Genomic DNA, 23,129 nt, shown 5'->3' with positions numbered 1-23,129 from the left:
AGTTCCTTCAGCAGGAAAAACAGCTCTGCCCTAGTTAATGTAACTATCTGGGCAACATTGGCATATATGTAAATGGATAATTACAATAAACAACATATGAAGGCCACTATTTTACCTACGTAAAGTGGCTAGGGAGGTGTGCAACATTTGATCAGTTGAGTTAAAATATTTTTGTTAAATTCTGAAGCAGTTGACATAATATAAGGCAGGTCTGGCAAAGTTATATTCATTTGGAAAAGTTCATTGTTATAAGCTCATCTCTATGAAAGCAAACTTCCTTCATCGGATCTCTTTCACATGAATGATCACTAAGGGCCCATTCTGACTTTGGTGGTGCTGCGCCAGCACAGCCCTGCCAAAGCCATGTCAAACTTGTGGTGGGCGGGCCTTTCTTTTGTCATTCCCACGGAGCCCTGAAAACAGGCGCTGCAATGGGAACGCAAAAGAAGTTCCAGCACGGCATGGACTGTGGACCGGACTGTGAAGTCCATGCCGTGCTGGAACTTGGGGTGCATGCAAACAGGAAGGCACATGCTGTGCCCCCCCTGAATGCATCCTCATTGTGGTGGAGAAATAGGTGCCCTGTAGGGCCTCTTTTGTTTTCCCACTGCCAGCCTTTTCATGGCAGTGAGCCCACCATTAAAAGGTTGGCGGTGGGGAAACTCGAAATATGCTTGGCGGACCGCAGCGGTCCAGCCTTGCATATTGACTAGCCCAGTGCGCTGCGCCACCACCAGGGAACGGCGGTTCCCTTGCTCAGTCGGTGCGCGGTGGATGGTCCAAAAACCTACCTTGTAATACAGCTGCCGCAGGACCGCCACTGCAAGCCTGGTGGTCAAAGACCGCCAGACTCGAAATCGGGCTCATAGTTTTCTGATCTGACACGCTGAGAAGAGGACAGTAACATAAACTAATTTGTTCCAACAATACGTTCAGCTTGTGGGGTTCATTTGGGGATGACAAGAAATATTATTGTTTCAATAGGATTCTTGACGTAGCTCTTTCACAACGCCAGATGGAAAGCATTATGGCCAGAAAAACTCAAATGAACCAGGATGATCTCTAACACTAGGCAGCCACTTAAATGGTTAGTATAGCTCAAAAATAGAAAAGGTGAATTGTCTGACATTTCTTCATCTATTAAGCCTCGAGGAAGTGTTTCTAAACCAATGACCCAGTGGACTAATGCATTAATTAGAGCTATTTGTGAAGTACATCGTTTTTAATCCTAACGAGTCTAATCAACCTTTATTCCTATCGAGTTTGGATATATGAGTTCCATGGGTCTGGGTAAGAATCACGCTCGTTACAACAGTGCTGCGTGCAATAACCGTAACGCAGAGCGCCACTTGTACAGAATCACTGCATCAGGGCTGTTCACAACCTACACTTTTGAGTAAATTTACAACTTTTAGCTATTCACAAAATCCAAGTGTAAAGAAAAGTGTAGACTTTCACCTCTCCATCCCCTATAAAAGTGAGCGGAGCCCAATTTACGAGAGTTATTACTAAAAAAAAACATTAGTAAGTCCAGCACTACACATGGCCAACTGCTGATAACCCAACCCTCACCCATAGAAAAAAATAAAGTTAGGAATCTAAAATAAAGTCCCATAGGAAATAATATTAATTTAATTAAATCATGTGAAACATTTTAAAATATAAATAAATATAATTTAATGTTAAAAATAATTTATGACAATAGTACATAATTTTAATTTAATTATACAATAATACTTTATATTAATTCTATATATCAATTTTACTTTAGTTAGGAATTTATTTGTTACTTTAAACTTCAGAAAATAATGTTAATTTAATTCATTATATTTTCATTAATGAAATGTTTAATTCAAAATTAGGTTAGTAGTGCTGCAGCATTTTTTAAGTTCTGTATTTAAAATAAATATGTAGAATGAATATTTAGTAATATTTATCATAAAAATATGTAGATTTTCTTTCAATTGAATAACTTTTTTTAATGTCCCTTTTAATATACCATGCAAAGATCTGTATTCCTATGGTAAAGTATAGGTAACATTTTAAAAGTTTATTTGACTCAAAAAAAGTATAAAAAATATTTGTATGATCAATATTAATGTAAATTAACGATACAATGTAAGAATTGTGCTAATACATCTAATTAGTCTTACAACAGAAGTAACACATTGTTTAAAAATGTGAAATTGGTGTGGTTGATTCAGCCGTGAACTCCAAGCAGAGCTACAATGTTAGAGCAACTAAGAATATGCATTGCCACAGACTCAAACCAGTTCAAGAGTTTGTTCATCAATGTGACCTCGTAAGGTATATGTTCGGTCTTCACCAGGACAACTATAAAATATATGCTTCATCAATAGACACTACCCTTCTGTGTGAATTCACTGGATTGTTAAAGTGTATTGTGATGAAGTACTATGCATAAATCAGACGTCACACGCTCTTGGTCAGGCTATAGACCGCTCCATAAGACTGTTGTTGGTCATGAAGGTATGTATGTATGTATATACATTTTATTTATGTATGTGTGTGTGTTATTTATATAGCACTAACCTTGCTAAAAGCCAGCATTGTGCTGCACAGGGTGAAAAGTAAAGATATAGTAAACTAGTGATTGGAAGCTGGAGTCTGAGAGATTCAGTGGACTGGTGCAGTGCCATGAACTAAAGTTCTTTAAAGAGGTCATATTCAACTATTACCTATATTAAGAGCAGGGTTGAGGTGGTCCTGATGGATATGTAGATGGAGTTCCAGATCAGAAATATAAAATTACTTGAATCTTCAGAAGAATTATCTTCATTGACTGCACAACCTTACCTTTACATGTTAAAACAAATGTAATAATGAAGTATTTATTTATAATGTAAGAGTGAAGTACTGTACAAGCCCAAGTATTTTGCACACCTCTGAAAAGCTACCATTTACTTTTACCAACAGTACGAGAACCTGAAGGGAAGATTAAGCTATACACCAAGGGGGCGGATAGCGTTATTCTTGAACGTCTACACCCTGATTGCAGTAATGATGACATCACAGAGAAGGCACTGGATGTATGTAAATGTTTATGTTCATTCAAGTATTCTGTACTTTATGAGAACTTCAGCCACCAAATATTTGAATTTAGTTAACTGAAAGAAAGGCAGGGAAGGGCCAAAATACTGCGACAAAAGAGAATCTCTGATGGAGTATGGCATTCGTGGGTAGTAAATTGGAAAAATGATATAGTGAGCATGTGCTCTGGGATATTTTATGATAATATAAAAAATGTTATTCTCTAAAAAGGTAGAGGTGTTTAAAGTGCCAAAAAAGGCACTACATTCTCTAAATCGTGTGCCAAATCATGGCTTTTGGAATTCGGGATACATGGATCAGGTACATTCACAAGTGTTCTCAAATAATGCTGTTCATTCCACAGTGAGCATTAAAAGATGAGTAAGTCTGTCTACATATACCAAGTACAGATCTTCAGGTCTTAGCACCCCTAGCTCAAATTTCTAAGCTGAATCTCAAATGGAATGGGTAAGTACAGGGCCCACACACAGCCCTGGATCCTACTGTTCTGTGTTTCAGAAAATCTAAATATTGTGAGCACTTTATAAAAGAAGGCATAAGTAAAGGGTATTTCTCCATTTCGAGGGGAGCCTTTACGTGAAAAATTGGCCATGAGCAAATTGTAATCACAGAACTCCTCACAATTCTGGCTGATTGTGTTTACAGTTAAAGGATCTTCATAACAACACTCTGAGTAGAGTGAAGTCATGTAGTAGCTTTAAATCCATAATCTATGAAGATTGGAGACAGATAGGCCCCTTGTATTATGCTGCCCCAAACATACCAGAGTTAGCTAAGATCTCCACAGTAACACCCTATGAAGAGTGTAGTGCAGTAGAATCTGTGCAATCATTACCAATGAAGAGTGCACTCTGACAAGATCTCGCACCAGTGATCCAAAGATAGAGTGAAATTAGATATGATCTGTTTTTCCATGACTTGAGGGGATGGTACCTTGGTACGGTCTATATATCCATGATCTATGAGGAATGATGTGAAAATGATGTGCGACAGACTCTCCATACGTGTCTCAAACACAACCAGGTCAAATGGGAACTCTGTGTCAATGATCTAAGCAGAGCAAAGTCGGACAGTATCTGCTGATCGGTGACCCATGAAAAGTACAATTAGATCACTATACTAGAGACCCAGTGTGGAGAGAGACATGGTTTCCACATCAATGACTTGAGCATAGTGGAAATAGAGCAGCTGGTCATTTGTGGGAGAGTCCAAGAGATATCCTACTACATATCTCCTACATTAGGAGATGTCACTCAAATGTTGGGTTGTTGCTAGAGGCCATTTCACAAACACATCTCTTCAAAGAATGTACAGAGTCCCACCTGTGACAACTGTTCAGTGTGGTGGATACATACGATCAAATTGAGTTAACAACACATTAAAATCTAGAAACAATTCTAAATTTGAAGAATCAAGGAGGGGAAAAAGTATAGAACAAAGGGTGGAGCAGCTACTATGTTTCAATTAGTACCTACAAGGATTTATTATTCTGCTCTGCTTTGTGTCCAAGTATTGGTTTAGTTTGTCATGGGACAAACATATCTGTACTTCCTCTCTCTTGTAGATACTGCTATGCCTTTGTCTCATCAATGATTTTGTTGTCTGCCCCCTTGGTACTTGTACCACACCTGACTCATTTGCTTTATTACACATTATGGTCACTTCCTAAAGGTTTCAAAAGGAGTTTGCTCCAGCACGCTGCATAACAATGTCCATATCTTTCTGAGGTAACACTATGATGCCTGAGGCCTTCACTTATGTGTCATAATGAGATTTATGAGTGTGGCCCAAAATGAAGAAAACAAATTGCTATTCGATTTCTTTGCAATGTTTCATATCGAAATTTCAAAACTTGAATTCCAGGATTTGGTGTCGCCAAAGTGGATAACACATGACATTACCATGCTACCAACTTCCTTCTTCTTTCTTCAGATGTTTGCAACGGAGACCCTGCGGACCTTGTGTGTGGCCTGCAAAGAAGTGGAAGAGTCTGCGTACAATGAATGGAGAAAGAAGCACCATGAAGCTAGCGTCTCATTACAAAACCGAGCTGAACAGCTTGATGCTATCTATGAAGAGATTGAGGGAGGCTTACAGGTACGAAAATCCATTCCACTAAGGTTTAGAAATTTACACAGTGTTTTTTACAGTATATAAGATATACAACTTGGTGTTTACCACAATGAACGTTGCAACACAAGTCTTTACACTGCAGGTAAGAACAATGAGGGCCCTTCTTAAATGTTTTACAATGTAGGACTTTTCAAAGCAGGAATGTTTTTTAAACTCTATACTTTTTACATCTCTTGAAAAAGGGGGTTAAAGGATGGGGTATTATGTGGTCAGGTGTAGCTAGAGTCAAAGGAAGAAAGTATTTGTAGGGTTCAGGGATAGGCATGTACGTTTATGTACACACACACACACACACACACACATGTATTCACTGAAAACAACAAAGGTTAAAGTGGAGTTATACGTAAGTAAGGTAGTAGGATCTTTTCTTACATTAAAAAAAAATGAAATTCACACAAAGGTTAAGGTGGAGTTATACTTAGGTCTTCTAATAATAAAAATACACTATTGTTTGAAAACTAAAACACCACTCAAATTCACCAGTTATATTTAATTGACTTAAATATAACTTGCATCACCATAGTTTTCAGATGTCATCATTGATGTAATATATGAGGCCATAAACAGTGTATCATAGCAGTGCAAGTTACACTCATGTCACATATGTATAACCAGTGAATTACAGTGTCCTCAACCTCTCACAGCCAGCCAACACCCCACGAGCAGCCAAACTGCCATGAACCCCCACTGCAAATTTTCCTTTTTTAAAAGACATTTTTCAAAGCACTTGGGGGGTGGGGATGGAGTGGGTCTTTCAGGATTCACGTGGGAGCTTACATAGGATCCCGCGTGCGTACCGTGGGACAGAGCACCACATTTATTTTATTTTATTTTGGGTTGCCATAAAGGCAAGGGGGTGAGCATACCCATACTAAGTCCATATGTCTTGAATAGGTGGCTGCAACATTTCTGTTCATGCTGGAGCCAGCTAATCCGATTCCTTGGTACTACGGGCTGCTAGATCCAGGGGTACCCAGACAGCGGAAAGGAATAAGAGGCCTCATGACTAATCGGATTGCTCTATTTTCTAACTTTGCTGCATTGCAACACTTCTGTGGGACTCCCACAGCACCAACTGTCAAGATATCTCTATATTTTTAACCTCAATTTTTCAAAACCTGCTTAACAGATTTACAATAAATCATAAAAAGCACGCTTTAGGAGTAAAGATCTAGCTTTCTGCCAAATTTTTTATAATTCTGCATCGTTGTCTAAAATTCCCTATGGAAAAGGTATTTAGGTACCCACTTTTTTCTTAGCCCACACTTGATGGATCATCCGGAAACTTTTCATTAAGGAGCCGAGGGAGGTGAATTTATATTTTGGAACGTTTTGTGAAGATTTGTCAAATAGCGCTAATGTTATTACAATAAAAAAATCCTGCTCTTCCTATGGAAAATCTGACTCACATATAACTACAATGTATAATCAATTCCATTGCATAATGTGTTGTTACAATCTTGGAAAAGGCATGCATTTTAAACATCTTGCGTTGTAACAAGTGATGTATGTTTTCTACATTTTATGGGGCCATTTATAGTTCAGTAAGTGGCCCACTTGCCCACTGGTGCTGTGGAGAACACCTATCTACTCACCTGGTGCACAACTAAACACTGAATTTAGAGATCCTGTTGCCATGGTACGCAACATTTTGCCAATAATGTTTCCACCAACATGGCAGACCACTTTTGGAAAACTTTAATATCGGCGAGCCACATATGCCACATCAGTATTCTTTTAAATCATAAGCAAACGAACACATGTTGCTTCTGAAATTAAAATACAGTTCTGATGTACAAGGAGTTTTCTCCACTTGTGAGGGGGTAACATTTGTTTCCTGCCCAAGTCTACTATGCCTTGCAGGGAGGTCCTAAGTAAAACAAACAGCTTGAAAGACCCACCCTAATCAGAGTATGCCTTCTGATGCACCGAAACCTATATGGCCCCTTGGTGGATGGAAAAGATACGGACACTACGATGGGACATTCTGCAAACGGAAAAATACTTTTGGGGCCTGCTTACCCACAGACCTTTGCTCGCCTTCCAATGCTCACAGAGCATTAAAGAAACCTCCTTGAAAATATAGAAAACCTACAGGTGGCTACTGCGGCACCATGTTTGCAGGAATTATGTCCACTGCAAAGCGTAATCACTGGGAACACGGTCACACATCCCAAAAGCAAAATTCCATTGAAACACTCTTCAAGTTGTGACAGCAAGAATTACGTCTATGTCATCAACTGCCCATTTAGGGTACTTTATGTTGGCAAAAAAGAGAGAATACTTAATACTCGTATAACCGAAAATAGAAGCAATATATGTGATATCAACAAAAATCCAAGTGCGCCTGTACACTGATCAGAAAACAAGCATAATATCAGCCAGCTACAATTTCAAATTCTGGAAACTGTCGAACAAAGTGCCGGCATAGACACTGTTTGGATTAAATTATTAAATCCATTTCAGTCAATGGGCATGATTGGTTTTTAGAATGATAATGTTTTCTGTAGTTTTATACTTTTAGGCTATAGATATGTTTTTCCCAAAGACATCTGAAACTTGACTATTAGAGCCTTGTTTTGTTATCTTTGCTTATTGTGATGTCCTGTGATTATTCCATTTTCGCTCATTCCAACACAGTACCCACTGACTTTGCGCATCAATATTCAGACCTCTGAATACAAAAGATGTAGATAAAAAAGAAGAGGTGTCCTGTCTTTTGAATGTACAGCCTCGTTTTCTAACAATAGATACAACGTTTTGTTCTCCAAGTTGCTAGGTGCTACAGCGATTGAGGACAAGTTACAAGACGGGGTGCCTGAGACCATCCAGCTGCTGAAGCAAGGGAACATCAAAGTGTGGGTGCTGACAGGAGACAAGCAAGGTAGGGCTGATGGCCTTGACAAATGTATCAATGTCTGGATTTGGAAATTCAGAGGGCTGGCTTAAAGCAGGGGTGACCAATGTTAGTCCACAAGGCGAGTTGACATTCCAGATTTTCAGGATATCCACATGCGATAAATGTACAAAGATATATATATTTTTTTTAATAAGAGCCATTTACAAATCCAGTACTGTATAAAATAGGGAATGGCTCGGGCCCTCCTGGATGAATGTTGGGCAGCCCTGCTATGGCGTATGCCACCCATGGTTATGTATTACTCTTCAATCAGTACAACAATAGTATGAGTGATACCTACCAAACTGAAAATCAACATTTTAGAATTCCTAACTTTACTACTCCTAAATGCCTTTTGTGAATACCGAAAGTCATAAAGTTAGGATTTTGTCTCAGTTAAGGAGTTGTAAAGTTAGGATTCCTAACTTTACTACTCCTAAATGCCTTTTGTTAATACCCAAAGTCGTAAAGTTAGGATTTTGTCTGAGATTATTTTTGGGAAGCAGGCCCATAGAATGTGAACAATGGGAACTATAAGGCAAGAATACTCTGGTAGAAGATCCAGTTACAAATGGTTTCTACTACATTCCTTACTCACATTAGGGGTTTTCACATCTCCTGAACTGTTACAGAGAAAATGCCATTACAACCTAATTGAATCTTTTAAGTGGTTACTGGTATCTTTTGGGTTCTTTGTGTATCAGTAGGTATTTTCCTCTTCCCAGTAGTATTCAACTTGCTTTGTTTTGTTGATGATATATAATCCAATTAAAAGATTACAGTTGCGACAGGTACATTCAGTAAAATCCATTTGCAGCTGGCCTTTCGAAAGTCTTAATAGGGTTTGCCAGTGGCATGTTCCCTTGGTACTTCCAGGTTAACTGATAAAGTGCCTGTGGATACTTCAGCATGCTCTAGCACAGTGCTGAAAGAGGGATGAAAAAGGATGACAGGCTCTACAATGGGTGTGGCTTAAGAAGCGTATCTTGGAAACCACAAGAAGGGGGGTGGCTTGTGTAACCAATGACGTGCCCAACATAGAAATAAAATCATATGTTTGATAAATTCATAAATCGAGTATTATGGGGAAAAAATACCCAAATCAGGTAGCAACATGATATTTAGCAGCATTTTGCAGTTTATATAGCGCTCTTTTCCTGGACCACAAGCAATAAAATCCTTGAGCGAATGTTTATTTAAAAGTAAGGGAAACCTTGACTGCTAATTATTGCTTCCCCTTTGAGAATTGCGATTCTCCTATTACCATGACCAGAGAATCTGGATTTCATTAAAGACACGGAGGCTGACATTATGCATTAATCTTTTAATGTAAATTCAAGTACAGCCACTTAAAAGTTACATCATAAAGGAAAACTTCCAGAAAAAACAAGTGTAACTAGGCAACAGCAACACAGAGATCAGCCTCTTTTAAATGCAATGTGAGCGAGGCAAAAATTCTCCCAGAGGAAAGAAGTCCAGAAGTTGGCAACGTGCAGGGAAGGAGATTCCTTGGAACCAAAGAAGGTGAAGAGTCGGGTGCTGCTTACAACAGGTTGTGAAGAAGAGCCAATCAAGAAGGATTATCTGAAAAAGGAGATAATATTAATAGTTGTACTTAACACCTTATGTAAAGGCGAAAGGAAGAAAAAGGTGGTAAATGATGTTTCATCACACATTACACAATTAAAATGCAAAATACAGTTGAGAAAAACTGAGTTATATTGTAATTAATTCAGAGCATTACACATGACAATTGATGTTAAAATCAAATATAAATCAAAGCATTATACATGAGAATTGAAGGGATGTTATATTCCACTCCGGGGATGGAGGGTTGGGATAATGTCAGCCTCCGTGTCTTTAATGAAATCCAAATTCTCTGGTCATGGTAATAGGAGAATCGCAATTTCATTTACAAGACCGGAGACTGCCATTATGCATGTTGGTAGTCAAGAAGAATTACATCTGACATGTGTTCGACAGGTTTGCAGTAATGTTTTGCAAAAGTATAGGAACTTGACCAGTCTGCTGCTTTGAGGATGTCATCCAACTGGCCTCCTTTCCAAAAGAACTGACTAGCCATAGCCCCTCTTAAGGAATGTGCCTGAAATCTACACAGATTGATGCCTGCTAATTGCATAGCTAGTTTAACCCATCTAGCTATGGTAGAAGAAGAGACAGGTCTGAAGGGCTTAACTAAGGATATAAGGAGTTGGGTTACACCAGTGGTGCGAAGAGGGTCCATCCTTAAATCATACTCTTTCATGCAATCCACCACACATAATTTTTTACAAGCGTCAAACCTAGGGTAAAAAACCATATCAGACATCGTTTTAGTCCTCTTGATAATTTCGAATCTGACGCCGAACACGTCATAGGACCATATTTAACAAGTTATTATCCGGCCAGTTACAAAAAAGATCAAGTAGTAACCTAACGTCCCAAAGGGAGTCATATTTAGGTTTTGGAGGTCTTTTAAGCCTGATACTTTTCATAATTCTGTAAATAATAGGGTTCTTGCCAATAGTTCTACCATTAAGAAGGGAATGACCAGCGGAAATGGCAGATCTATAACAGTTAATAGATCTATAGGAAAGACCTCTTTCAAATTGTTCTACAAGAAAATTGGTTACATGCACAATAGGGGCCTCCATGGAATCCAGGTTTCTTTCCAGGCACCAACAAACCCATCTTTTCCAGATGCCGTTGTACCTATAGTGTGTACCAGGCGCCCAAGATTCTTGGAGGAGAGAAGAAGCTTGCGCCGAAAGTCAAGAGATTTCATTGGCTCGCCTGACACTTTCCAGGCAAGAAGGTTCAAAGTCCCGTTCAGAATGAGCGGGTGATCCAAATCGTCTATGTCTCTTAGGAGGCCTGGAGAAGCTGGAAGTAGAAAGGGTGTTTCGTCAGCTAATTCCAAGGTTGTTGGGAACCACGCTTGGGACAGCCAAAAAGGGGTCACTAGGACTATTGAAGATCGTTCTGTCCTCAACTTCTGAAGGACGCGTTGGATCACCGCAAAGGGGGGAAAAGCGTATCCCCGAATGTCTTTCCAATGCTGGAGAAAGGCGTTCACTGCTAGAGCACCCGGGTCTGGCAACCAGCTGAAGTATCTTGGAAGTTGGGTCGTTAGTCTACTTGGGAAGAGGTCTACTTCTAGGGGACCCCAAAGATAATCTAGACTGTTAAATACGATTGAGTTTAATTTCCAATCGGTGTGATCTACGAGGAACCTTGAATTCCAATCCGCACAGACATTTTTTAGGCCGGGAAGGTATTCTGCTCTTAATGAAACTTGGTGTTCCAAGCAGAACATCCATAGTTTTTTGGCCAGGTTGGAGAGGTCTGGTGACCTCGTTCCCCCTAGGCGATTTATGTAAGCAACAGCTGATATGTTGTCCATCTTGAGGAGAACTGACTTCCCTTGAAGGGATTGCTTGAAGCTCATTAGGGCATAGAGCCCGGCGGTTAACTCCATGAAGTTTATATGGTGTAAACTCTCTGAATAGGACCATAAACCTCCGGAGCTCTGATTCTGAAAACAAGCACCCCAGCCATGAAGGGTGGCATCCAATTCCAGAACGTAATCCGGGGAAGTTCCAAAAATGGCTTTCCCATTCCATGCGTCTAGAATCTCCAACCACCAAGTCAGTTCCTCCTTTGCCTCTGGGTCCAGGTGAATTTTGTCTCCGTACCAAAGGCCGGAACGGAGGGCCCTCCCTTTGAGTCTTTGAAGGGCTCGGTAATGTAGCAGGCCTGGAAAGATAGCTTCCATAGATGATGAAAGGAGGCCCAGAAGTCTGGCTAGTTCCCTTAAGGTTAGGAGATCTGATTGATTTTAGGACGTGGCGTATCTCTTGCAGAATCTTGGATATCTTCTTGGTGGGAAGTAAAAGCATAGACTTGACGGTGTCTACCATGAAGCCTAGGAACTCTAGAGACCTGGAGGGAGTCATGATGGATTTCTCCCTGTTTATAATAAGGCCTGTACTTTCTATCAATTCCACAGTAGTGTTTAAGTCTTTCAGAATTTGAGAGTTGTCTTGAGACATGATGAGAATGTCGTCTAGATAGATTATGAGGCGGACACCCCTCTCCCGAAGGACCGTGGTAATGGCCTTCATAACTTTGGTGAAGCACCAAGGGGCCAAAGATAGGTTAAAGGGAAGAGCTTGAAACTGGTATAGATGGTTGTCCCAAGCAAATTGAAGGAAGGACTGGGATTCCTCTGCCATAGGAATGGTGAAATAGGCATCTTTTAGATCTAATTTGACTAGCCAGACTTTCTCTAACAGCATGTCCCTGAGGAGATGGGTACCTTCCATCTTGAAATGATTGTAAGTGAGATACTTGTTCAACTCTCTTAGATTTATTACCGGTCTCCACTCTTTGTCCTTTTTTCCACAAGGAAGATATTGCTTACAAAATTCTTGCGATCCCAAGGAACTTCTAGAGTTGCACATTTTGATAACATTGAATTTACTTCCTCCGCAACGATAGAGTGTTGGTCTAGTGTCAAGTTTAAGACTTAGGGAGTTGAAACCTGGAAGGGTTTTTCCGTGAAGTCTATTCTGAAGCCTTGAACTGTCTCTAAAACCCAAGGATCGTGTGTGATTTGCTCCCAAACGTGAAGGAAATGTTTTAGGCGACCCCCCTACTCTTAGAGTTAAAGAGGAAGGATGAAGAGGAAGTGTACTTACTTGCTGAGTTGGAGTTGTTGATGCCTCTGGCTCTGAAACCTCTTGAACAGAGAAGGGTCTTTGGAAGAGGCGGCCGGCAGAACGACCCCTTCTGCCGGCCCTAGCAAAAACATTAGAGTTGAAAACTGCGTATGTTGGCTTGGGCCTTATCAAGAGCCGTAAAGGTTGCTACATACTTCCCCAAACCTTTAATCATGTCTTCCCCGAAGAGTAGACCATTAGGGTTAGAAGAGGATTCCTTCTCTGCCATGTCGCAGAGCTTTGGGTCAATTTTAGACAGGACTACTTTCCTCCTCTCAGTATTGAGAGATGCGTTAGCATTACCGAGGAGGATAAGAGTCCTTTGGCACCATCCCCGTAGGAGATCAATGTTAGGTTGTGTGCCCTTGATATAGCTCTCCTCAATTAGATCGATCATACGGCACAAGGGGCCGAGCATGTCAAGCATGCGGTCCTGGCAACTTTTGAGGGAGCGTTCAATTCCCCTCCTAGGGTCTCTGCCCAATTTGAATAAGAACTTAATAAGTTTGGGATCCAGGTTAGGAGTAAGGCAATATTTGTCTTGGATGACGGGTCATGGGTATTCTGCTTTAAGAATGTTCCTTGCCTCTCTTTCCAATGGGTGTTTGATCCATCTCTTAATAATCTTGGCTACATGATTTTGGGGCCATCATTGGGAGCTCCTAGGATGCTGTATGTCATCAGGGGAAAACATTTCCCCGCCAAGGGAATCAAGAATAATCTGTTTAGAGGAGGAGGGGAGTTCTTCCTCGGAGAAATCATGGTCGACATCATCATCGATCTGATCTAGGTCCAATATATATTCGTCTAGTGACTCATTAGAGGCGTCATTAGGTAAGAAGAGATCTGTATTGGCACTTTGATACAGTGAGCCGCTTAGGGCATCCAAATGAGATGTGCCGTTATTGGCACGTAGTCTTTTTGGGGCGCGTAGGCCTCCCGTAATATTTGAGGAGCTGAGTCCTCCTTCTGGTCCTGAGCCGCGTAGGCCTCCCAATATATTCGAGGTGCTTGGACCTCCCATGGTCCGTTCGTTTTCTAGGTTGTTGCATTTTTTTGTTTTTTTACCTGCAATCTTGACCGGTTTGTCAGAGTGCGCTCCAAGGGGTGCAGGAGGAGGTCTCTTACCTGCAACAATCTTCTTTATAGTCTCCCTCATACATGAGTGTAATTCTTTATGTATCATCTGTTTAATAAGCTCCTCATTGGTATTAGGAGCTGGTACCTGGGTCTGAGAGTCATCGGAGTCAGCATCAGACATGATACAGGTAAGTGAGTCACTAGGAAATTAGAATTATAGGAGAGATTAGCTCTCAAATAGAGGGTAGGTAATATTACATTTTTAAATATATATATATTTTTTTAATGTGCTAATACGAAAAGTAAGCTAGAAATTAGAGAGGAAACGTTAAGGAGCTGCCAACCGCGGGGTAGAGAGCTGTTGAATGCAGCATTGCTAGGGAACCTAGGCATGAAGGATTAGGACGTGCCTAGCGTGGTATCATTGCTTAACGGTCTTTCCTCTAAGGAGGAAGAGCCTTTTAAGACAACTTCCTCGTATGGTTTCTCCCTTTTTTTTTATGTTGGGCGCTAATAGTTAATTGCAGGGGAGCGAAGGCACAACGGAGGCGCGGCGCAGACCGTACTCCATAAATTGGAGCTACGATGATTGTCCGCGCCGGACCTTTAATGCGTGTATTGTCGATCAGCACTGCGGCGTCAGGTGGAAGCCGCAGTAGGAGTCCTAAGGTAGTAAACTGGTACGCGAGCTGCGGGGAGCGGCTGCGCCGCACCAAAGGTGTCTGACAGCGATAACGAAACGAGAGAGCATCTACATTAAAATGTAAAGGTAACAGACTGCAGTATTAACGAATGCCGTATAATTAAAGTATTAGTTAGTTATTAAATAAGGAAAGACCACAGAGGGTGAGGGGTGGGGTGCCAGAGCAGTGCCAGAGCAGGCAAAGAGTGTAAAAGTGATTAAATGGTCGCTAAGTTCATTGAAGCAGATCCTAATAACGAGTAAGGATACGAAACTTCAAGAAAAATAATCAGAAAGGGATTGTAACTAGGTAGTAGTAGGTAAAACAGCAGTACAGTGCAAGAGGATATGAAGAAAACAACGTATCTGTCTTGAAGCCGCATTTAAAAGAGGCTGATCTCTGTGCTGCTGTTTCCTAGTTACACTTGTTTGTTCTGGAAGTTTTCCTTTATGATGTAACTTTTAAGTGGCTGTACTTGAAGTTGCATTAAAAGATTAATGTATAATGGCAGCCTCCGGTCTTGTAATGAAATCAAGTGTACAGAGGGGATTACTTTGTTATTTGACTGGAATAAAATAGTTTGCTTTTGAAAACAAGGGTAAACACCAGTATTTGCTGTGTCATTTTTGTCCCCAAGTCACTTCTGGTGATGGTGAGTTGTAGGTAGGCCTGGGTGTGAAATTCCGCTCTGCTTGCAGTTTTTCCCACTCTGCGCTCCACATAGTGCGCAGAGTTCTGAAAAACCCTGCTACCTGTAGCGGAGCGGAGTTTTTTCCTCTCTCTTGCTCGTCATCATTAAGTTGGAAAGAGCGAGCGAGGAAAATCTTATTCCAGACTAGCTCCTTGCGAGATCTCTCAATGCAGGCAGTCGCAGATGGCCACTACTGCTCGTGGTGAGAAACCTTCAGTTCACGTTGAGGAAGCTGCCGCTTGAGTAGAACATCTACTCGAGTGGCAGAAAGAAGCAGCGCTCTCCTGCTCTACACATGGTGCCATTCGTGTTAATTTTCCAGCATGGGAAAAACAGTTTATGGGTCAATTTGAAAAGTTCCCCTATGCAGACCTACCCAAACTACACCTAGGCTTGGTTGTAATTCTGACCTGTGACAGACAGGGTGGCACAGATCTTTTTATTTTTAAAAATATCGCAAAGGTCAGAATATGCTCCACACGCTCTACAGGCTGTGGCTCAATGATCATTTCTTTACCTCGGCAGGCTCTGGCCCATTAAGAGTACTGCAGCAGCCCAACTAAGATCAAGTCACCCCACTGTTATTAGAGAGTCTGTCTGCATTCTTACAGCACTAAGAGGTCAAACTATATGGTAGGCATTGGTGTCATAAGACGAATAAAAGTATTATAGGGTAACATAGCAGAGCATTAGACAGGTTAACACTACACATGAAAGTCACGAAGACCATTAAAAAGTGTGCCAGTGTGTGAGGCAGTGACAAACAACACACATTTAACTTGTTGATTGTTTCATCAAAGACGTCAAATACTGAATGAGCATTGCATCCACATTCTCATCTAGCTCACCAAGAACATGTCCACAGTTAGTGTGAGAGGAGCATTACTTAACTTTTTCCTCCGCCAGCTTTATGTGATATAAATCTTGCACTGTTCAAACATCTCACCTAGCGTTCACCTAAATGCTTACAGATCAAATTAGCCAGCAGTGAGCACTCTATAAAACGTCTCACACATACACACACATTTATGTACACACACACAAAGAGAAGGTCTCTCTAACCCATTGAAAACGGTGATGACAAACATCTTTTATACTAATTTGGGATCAATGAATCATGCAGAAGTTTCAAATCTGAGGGTTGGGGAGTGCTTAGTTTGAGTCAGCGGTTTCCGGTGCTAGACACTGGTACTTAATTGTCAGCACCAGCACTTATGACGGTCTGCCACATGGTGGTACTGTTTGTCTAATTTAGAAAAGAGCACAACAACAGCTGTTTATTTGTTCAAATAAATTTAAAATGACTAACACTTGTCTCCCAAGCCATTCTTATAGATCTGGGGGACTGGAATAGTCTGAATTTCCGTACTTGCAGGAATGTGATGATTAGAAGTTGTGTTGGTACTGTCATTGGCAGCACCTACAGGGGCGATGGGTGGTGCAAGCTGAAGTGGCTTCTTGACGAGGGCCCTAGCACTTATGTTTTTTATAAATTAAGTACCGGGCTTAGGATTAGTTTGACAGAATGTTTAGTTTGGCAGAATGTGGAGATGAGTTGTAGAGAGCAGAGCCTACTGTCCTTCTTGCCTACTGTGGAAAAAATTTGAGCGCTCCAGTTAAGGAAGCCAAGATACAATCCAGACTGCCCGTCTGTGAGAAAGTGCCCTCTTTCTGCATGGTTGCCCCCGCTTTTTGTTGAACTGCTGAAGTACATTAACTGAGTGTGCCCTGGGTCTATGTTCTTTCCCTAAACCTGCATTGAAGACCAAACCCAATTGACACTCTCTGGCCACAGGTCAGCCCCTGGTAAATGGTACCACAGGTACCCAGGGCACTGTGACCGGGGAAGGCCTCTAAAGGCTGCAGCACTTATTGTGCCACCCTTAGAGGCCCTGTACCTTTACACTCACACACTACCTTTGCAGGCTGCATGTTTACCTATAACACCCCTAAATATATTATTTAGGAGCACCCCTGAACCTTGCCTCCTCAGACAAGAACCCACTAAAAGAAGAAGGACAGAACAGCATGCCATAGCTAAGAAGAGGACACCCACTGACTTTTCCCCTGACCTACCGGCCTGTCCCCACCTCAAACCTGCAGAAGCGAAACTCTAGTGTGTCCTACAGCCAGCAACCTCAAGAATCCAGAGGACCTGCCCTGCCTTCAAAGAAAAGACTTTGTCTCCTGTGAACACCGGATTTGTTCACACACAAGACTTCAGCTTGGGCAAAATCCACGAATCTGCACCACTCTGCACCCATCACCCACAGTCCAAGTTCGAGTGGCCCAACACCACGAGGAGGTCTACCCGGCGATCCTGATCCGAGATCCAGTGATCCCTGACTTGCCTCATCCTCCAGCCGATACCTGCAGCCTCAATCCGGAGGGTCCCACCGACCACGACCAGGAGCTTGGAAGAAGATCCAACCCTAAAAGACACCCCTGCACCCGACGCCCCACGGCCTTGGGTGGCCCAACCGATGGTGTCTAGCCAACCCCCAGCATCCCAACTTACCTCTTCAAGTGGTGGTCGCACCCAGAAGACCTTCGTCCCAGAGCCTGCAGTGTGTTTGCAAACCGGAGAATCTCCATTGAAAGTAACAGGGCACCGTCCGCCAAAACAGCACCCTGCACCCGGCCGCCCTAGTGCCGCTGAGGGTGTACATTTGGTGCTAACTTGAGGCCCCATTTGCCCTGAGCTAAAGTCCAGGAGCCTTGCTCCCACAACCTTTTGGCCTGCTCTTGAGCAGCCACCAACCGGAGGCCCCATCGGATAACATTTTCCCTCAGCACTCTGTATCTGGCCGCCCTAGGGCCGCTGAGGGTGCTTTGAGAGTGCATACTCGACCCTGGAAGACCACCCTGAGGTTAACCCCAGAAAACCAACTCCCACAACAAAGTACTTACATGTTAACTGATAACTCTATTTGCCTCCATAGGATAACATTGACTGTTTTCTATGAAAAAGTTTTGAAGTGTGGATTTGGAAATTCTATAAAAGTCTATACAACTGTGTACAAATAACCAAAACACATTTACTTACCTTTTAACAGGACATGTCCCATTGCAGTATTCAGGTATACTACACTGTGTAAGAAAAGTAATCTGCAAAGTAATATACATGACCTCCTATTGAAAAGTCATTTAAAGTATATGTACAATATTTTAAGGTATTGCATTTCTAGTATTTCTACTATAACCAAACCAAAGTATAATATATAACTGCAATTCAAACTGTATTGTTACTGCAAAGTATAAATCACTTACCTGTGACAGGCTTGCTTGGGTCTAAGAAATGAATATCACTAAATAATATTTTTATACAAAGCAAATTGGTCTGAAGTTCAGTCTTTGAGTGTGTGCAATCATTTGCTGATTGAGTGTGTACAACAAATGCTTAACACTACCCTCTGGTGCAGCCTTACTTCGCGCCCACACTACCACAAATAGAGAGCAAGGTGTTATCTACTTTTACCTCTGCCTATCTCTGGGGTTCCACTGGAGTCTGTGCACACTAAACCTTATTTTGGTATAGAATACACAGAGCCAGCTTCCTACACCGTCTCTTGATAATTTGTTTGCCTTCAATGAATTAGACAATCATATTGAATGAAATATTTTGTTGCTTTGCCAATCATACTAAACAAACATTCCTCTAGTTGTCTCTCACCAATAGAGCTACACAAATGTGGAAGGCACTTCATTTTGATTAGAGGGGGAATTCAAGCGGGTAAAACATTTCTAGCCTTTAATAGGTGATAATAAAGACTGGGAAAGAGTTGAAGGTTACTTTTGGGGTGTTGCCTGCAGAACGTTTGAAACTATCTGTTGGAAGAGATATTGTGGACTATACTGATACTTGCAATGAAATTTGGGTATGTGAATTGCTCGCAATTTGTGGCTTTCTTTTCAGTCTCATTTTCTTGATTCTTATTTAATGGCTTTTCTTCCTCTTTTTGTATTGTGACTACCTAGAAGCAGAGCTTTTATAGCATCCTTTAGCTTGAATGGCTTTCATACTTTCACTCCTTGCATTCAGGGACCTACTTTGTTCTTTTACTTTCTGCATTACATGAGAATACATGTTTTTCTTGCTCTCTCCCGCATGTGCTGCTTACCCACTCAAATCCCAGCCATCTCCTCTCTCTGTGTTGCTTCCACCAGCTTGTCTGTTGCTTTGTACACCGCTCCCTGCTTTTTTACAGTATTTTCCAACCCCCTGCCCAAACCAAATCCTCCATTGCTCCCTTGCACCCCACTGTTGACCCACCGTGCTCTTGAAGCTGCTCCATGTCAGCAAATAATTGTTTTCTGTTTACAAAAAAAGGAACAGCAGCTGCAAAAAAACATTGACAAAGCAAAAAGGCTGAGTAAAACCATTGAGATGCGTAACATACTGGCTTTGCCAATGCTTTGGTAAACAGTGACTCTCACACGTAACCTTTCTTGTGTAGATGATCTCTGACCTGGGATTTGTTTATTGCAGAGACAGCTGTAAACATTGGCTTCTCATGCCGACTACTGTCTGAGGACATGGAGATTCTGGATGAGAAGGAGATCTGGTATGGCCTTGGCTTATTCTGAACATCTTTGCTTCTCAAGCTGGGTATGAGTGAATGCCCTTTGTATGGACATCCACAGAAACTCACAGAACTTTTATCTTAATTACAATTGCTGACGGTTACGCAACATTACAAAGTTAGTGAATGTGAAGTAATTGCAAAGTCTAATTTCTTTCAATGGCCTTAGTTTTGTCACATCATCTTGTCATGAAGGGCTGCACTGGGAAACCAAAAGTATCCTTGGCAAAAATTGTCAAACCAGCCCTGCTACCTTCATCTCCTTGTGCTGTCCCTCCCTTGCCATCTATCCAATCTCTCTCTCTTGCCTCTTTCTCTCTCTTTCTCTTTTCAAATTCTCTGATCAATTTCTTTCTACCTTCCCCCTCCCTTTGTCCTTCTCTAGAAGTCTCCCCATGCCTGCTGCAATTAACCTCAGAGGACTGGAGAAAGTGACAGAGGCTCAAAACCGGCCTCCAAGGGCTCCAGACCTCCAGTGAAATGCCCTGTGGAATAAAAAGCCTGTCTTGCCCTGTTGCTTACCTTTGGTAATGAAATATGTGTAAGACACTTATATTCGTTATGGATTCCTTACCTTAGAATTACTCCCAGGCGTCAGACTGGATCCGGAGAACTTTTTCTCAGCAGTACCCCTGCAGGTTGGTAGGTGGTGTCGGTCAGCTCCGCATTCGTCATCCGCGTCGTGGTCGCCGTCGTGACGTCACGGTATCTACTTAGACGCCGCCAATACACACTTTTGTCAGTTCTTTTACACGACATTCCATGCCATAAGAGCAGAGCTATGCAAGACAATGACCACTGGTGCACTAAACTGGGGCCCTGAAAAGGGAGTCCCTTACTCCAGAAGTCTGTTCGCAGAACGGGGAGGATGGGAGGGGCGGTAGGGAATCCATAACTAATATATGTCTCTTACAGATATATCGTTACCGAAGGTAAGTAACTTGTTCATCAGAAAGAGACTACTAGTTACGGATTCCTTACCTTAGAATAGATAACCCAGCAATACCAACCCCGGAGGTGGGTCTGCGAATCAAGTTCACACCAGAAAGTCCTAGAGAACCGAACAGCCAAAGAAGCCATTTCTTGGGACCTGACTGTCCAGGCAATAATGTTTAGTAAATGTGTGCAGTGATGCCCATGTAGCTGCCTGACAGATGTCGTGGAGGGGAACTCCGTGTTCCAAAGCAGTAGTGGCTGCCGTCGTCCTGGTGGAATCGGCGTGCAGTTCTACCGGAGGTTCCTTCTTTGCCAAGGAATAGCAAGTCTTAATGGAAAAAACGATCCACCTAGAGATGGTCTGTTTTTGCATGGCCTGACCTTTCTTGGCGCCCACATAGCCAACAAAGAGCTGATCATCCACCCGGAATTGTTTTGTGCAATCCAAATAAAATGAAAGCGCACATTTTGGATCTCAGACGATGGAGCCTCTCCTCCTCTTTAGAAGGATGCGGGAAGAAGGTGGGCAAAGTGATGGTCTTAGAAGATTGAGCCTGGAGTTCACCCACCCTGCGAGCAGAAGTGATGGCAACCAAAAAGGCAGTTTTAAGCGTCAAAAGCCTTATAAGACAATTATGTAGCGGCTCAAAGGGAGCGCACATAAGATAAGTCAGAACAATATTTAAGTCCAACTGAGGAATTATGAAAGGAATAGGAGGAAACAGATGAGTAATGCCCTTAAGAAAACGATTTGCAACAGGGGACTTGAAAAGAGAAGGTTGATCAGGAAGGCGAAGGAAGTACGATATGGACGAAAGATAGCCTTTAAGTGTGCCCAGAGCAGAGCCCAAGAAAGCAAGAAGTGGAGAACCTCAGAAAGGGGGGCAGAAAGGGGATCCACAGCCTTTGCTGTGCACCATGCTACAAATTTGTTCCATCTACAGGCGTATACAGTTTTAGTAGAGGGACACCTGGCTGCCAAGATAACATTACAGACTTTAGGAGGAAGGTCGAGGGCTGTCAACTGTCGTCGCTCAATCTCCACGCAAGGAGGTGGAGGCTGGACAGGTTTGGGTGGAGGACTGTACGCTGCTGCTGAGACAGAAGATCCTCCCGAAGGGGCAGTCTGATTGGAGAGCTCGGATACCAGACTCTTCATGCCCAGTCCAGAGCCACAAGAAGGACCTGGGCCCGGTCACGCTTTATCTTCTTCAGCACTCTAGGCAGAAGTGGTATAGGCGGAAAGACGTATGGAAGACCGCAACTCCACTTGTGACGAAAAGCGTCGCCGCCTTGGAAATTCAAACGCGCAGAACTGCTGACATCATGCGTTCTCTTCGGTGGTGAATAGATCTAACCAAGGCTCTCCCCACTGCTGAAAGAGACCTTGCACCACCTGCGAGTCAAGACGCCATTTGTGATCCATCAAGCACCGGTGGCTGAGTTTGTCTGCCCTGGCGTTCAGGGAACCTGCCGGGTTTTGAACCACCAGAGGCATGCCCTGATATTCCTGCCACTTCCAGAGGTCATAGAGTCTGTGACCCCACTCCGCCCTGTTTGTTGCAGTACCACATGGTGGAAGTGTTGTCTGTGAACACCTGCACTACTCTTCCTTTGACATAAGGAAGGAATGCCTTCAGTGCTAGACGAATCGCCCTGAGCTCCAGAAGGTTGATGTGGAGCCTGGACTCCGTCGGAGACCAGAGGCCTCTGATCTCCGCCTCTCCCATGTGACCGACCCATCCCAGAAGTGACACGTCTGTCACCACTGTGAACTCTGGTTGGGGAAGGGGAGGGATCTGCTGTTGACCCAATCCTGGTTTGTGAGCCACCACTGCAACTGATGTTCAGTCCCCGCCGATATCTGGACGACATCGGAGAGATTTCCCTGATGCTGCACCCACTGGAACTTCAGGTCCCACTGCATAGCCTGCATATGCCAATGGGCATGATCCACCAGCACGATGCAGGGGGCCATGAGTCCAAGCAGCCTCAGGGTCATTCTCACCGAAATACGGGATAGAGGCTGGAACATCAGTATCATGGCCTGAATATCCCGGACTTGCTGCTTGGGAAGATAGGCCTGAAACCGCGCTGTGTCCAGAACCGTTTCGATGAAAAGGAGCTTTTGAGACGGGTTCAGGTGTGACTTCGGCACGTTGACTGTGAACCCCAGCGAATGCAGGAGCTCCGCCATAGTCTGGAGGTGGGCGACAACAGCCTGGAGTGAACTTGCCTTCAACAACCTGTTATCGAGACAGGGGAAGACTTCCAACCCCTGATTTGTGCAGATGAGCTGCAACCACCACCATCACTTTCGTGAACAGCCGA

The 23,129-nt window shown here is 42.7% G+C and overlaps 1 protein-coding gene across 2 annotated transcripts in view; it reads left to right on the top strand.

Annotated features, from left to right (window-relative positions):
* ATP8B3 (ATPase phospholipid transporting 8B3) overlaps positions 1-23,129 on the top strand; it is a 396,086-nt gene that overhangs the window by 288,522 nt on the left and 84,435 nt on the right. For both annotated transcript variants that reach the window (XM_085638336.1, XM_085638337.1), the window contains 4 exons: positions 2,938-3,050; positions 5,005-5,169; positions 7,978-8,089; positions 19,769-19,844. In XM_085638336.1, coding sequence (XP_085494462.1) covers positions 2,938-3,050; positions 5,005-5,169; positions 7,978-8,089; positions 19,769-19,844 — 466 coding nt within the window. The remainder of the gene's footprint in view (positions 1-2,937; positions 3,051-5,004; positions 5,170-7,977; positions 8,090-19,768; positions 19,845-23,129) is intronic.

The sequence above is a fragment of the Triturus cristatus genome, chromosome 12 (genome assembly GCF_964204655.1).
Source record: "Triturus cristatus chromosome 12, aTriCri1.1, whole genome shotgun sequence".
Lineage (NCBI taxonomy): Eukaryota > Metazoa > Chordata > Amphibia > Caudata > Salamandridae > Triturus > Triturus cristatus.
This window is presented reverse-complemented; position numbering and strand designations above follow the sequence as displayed.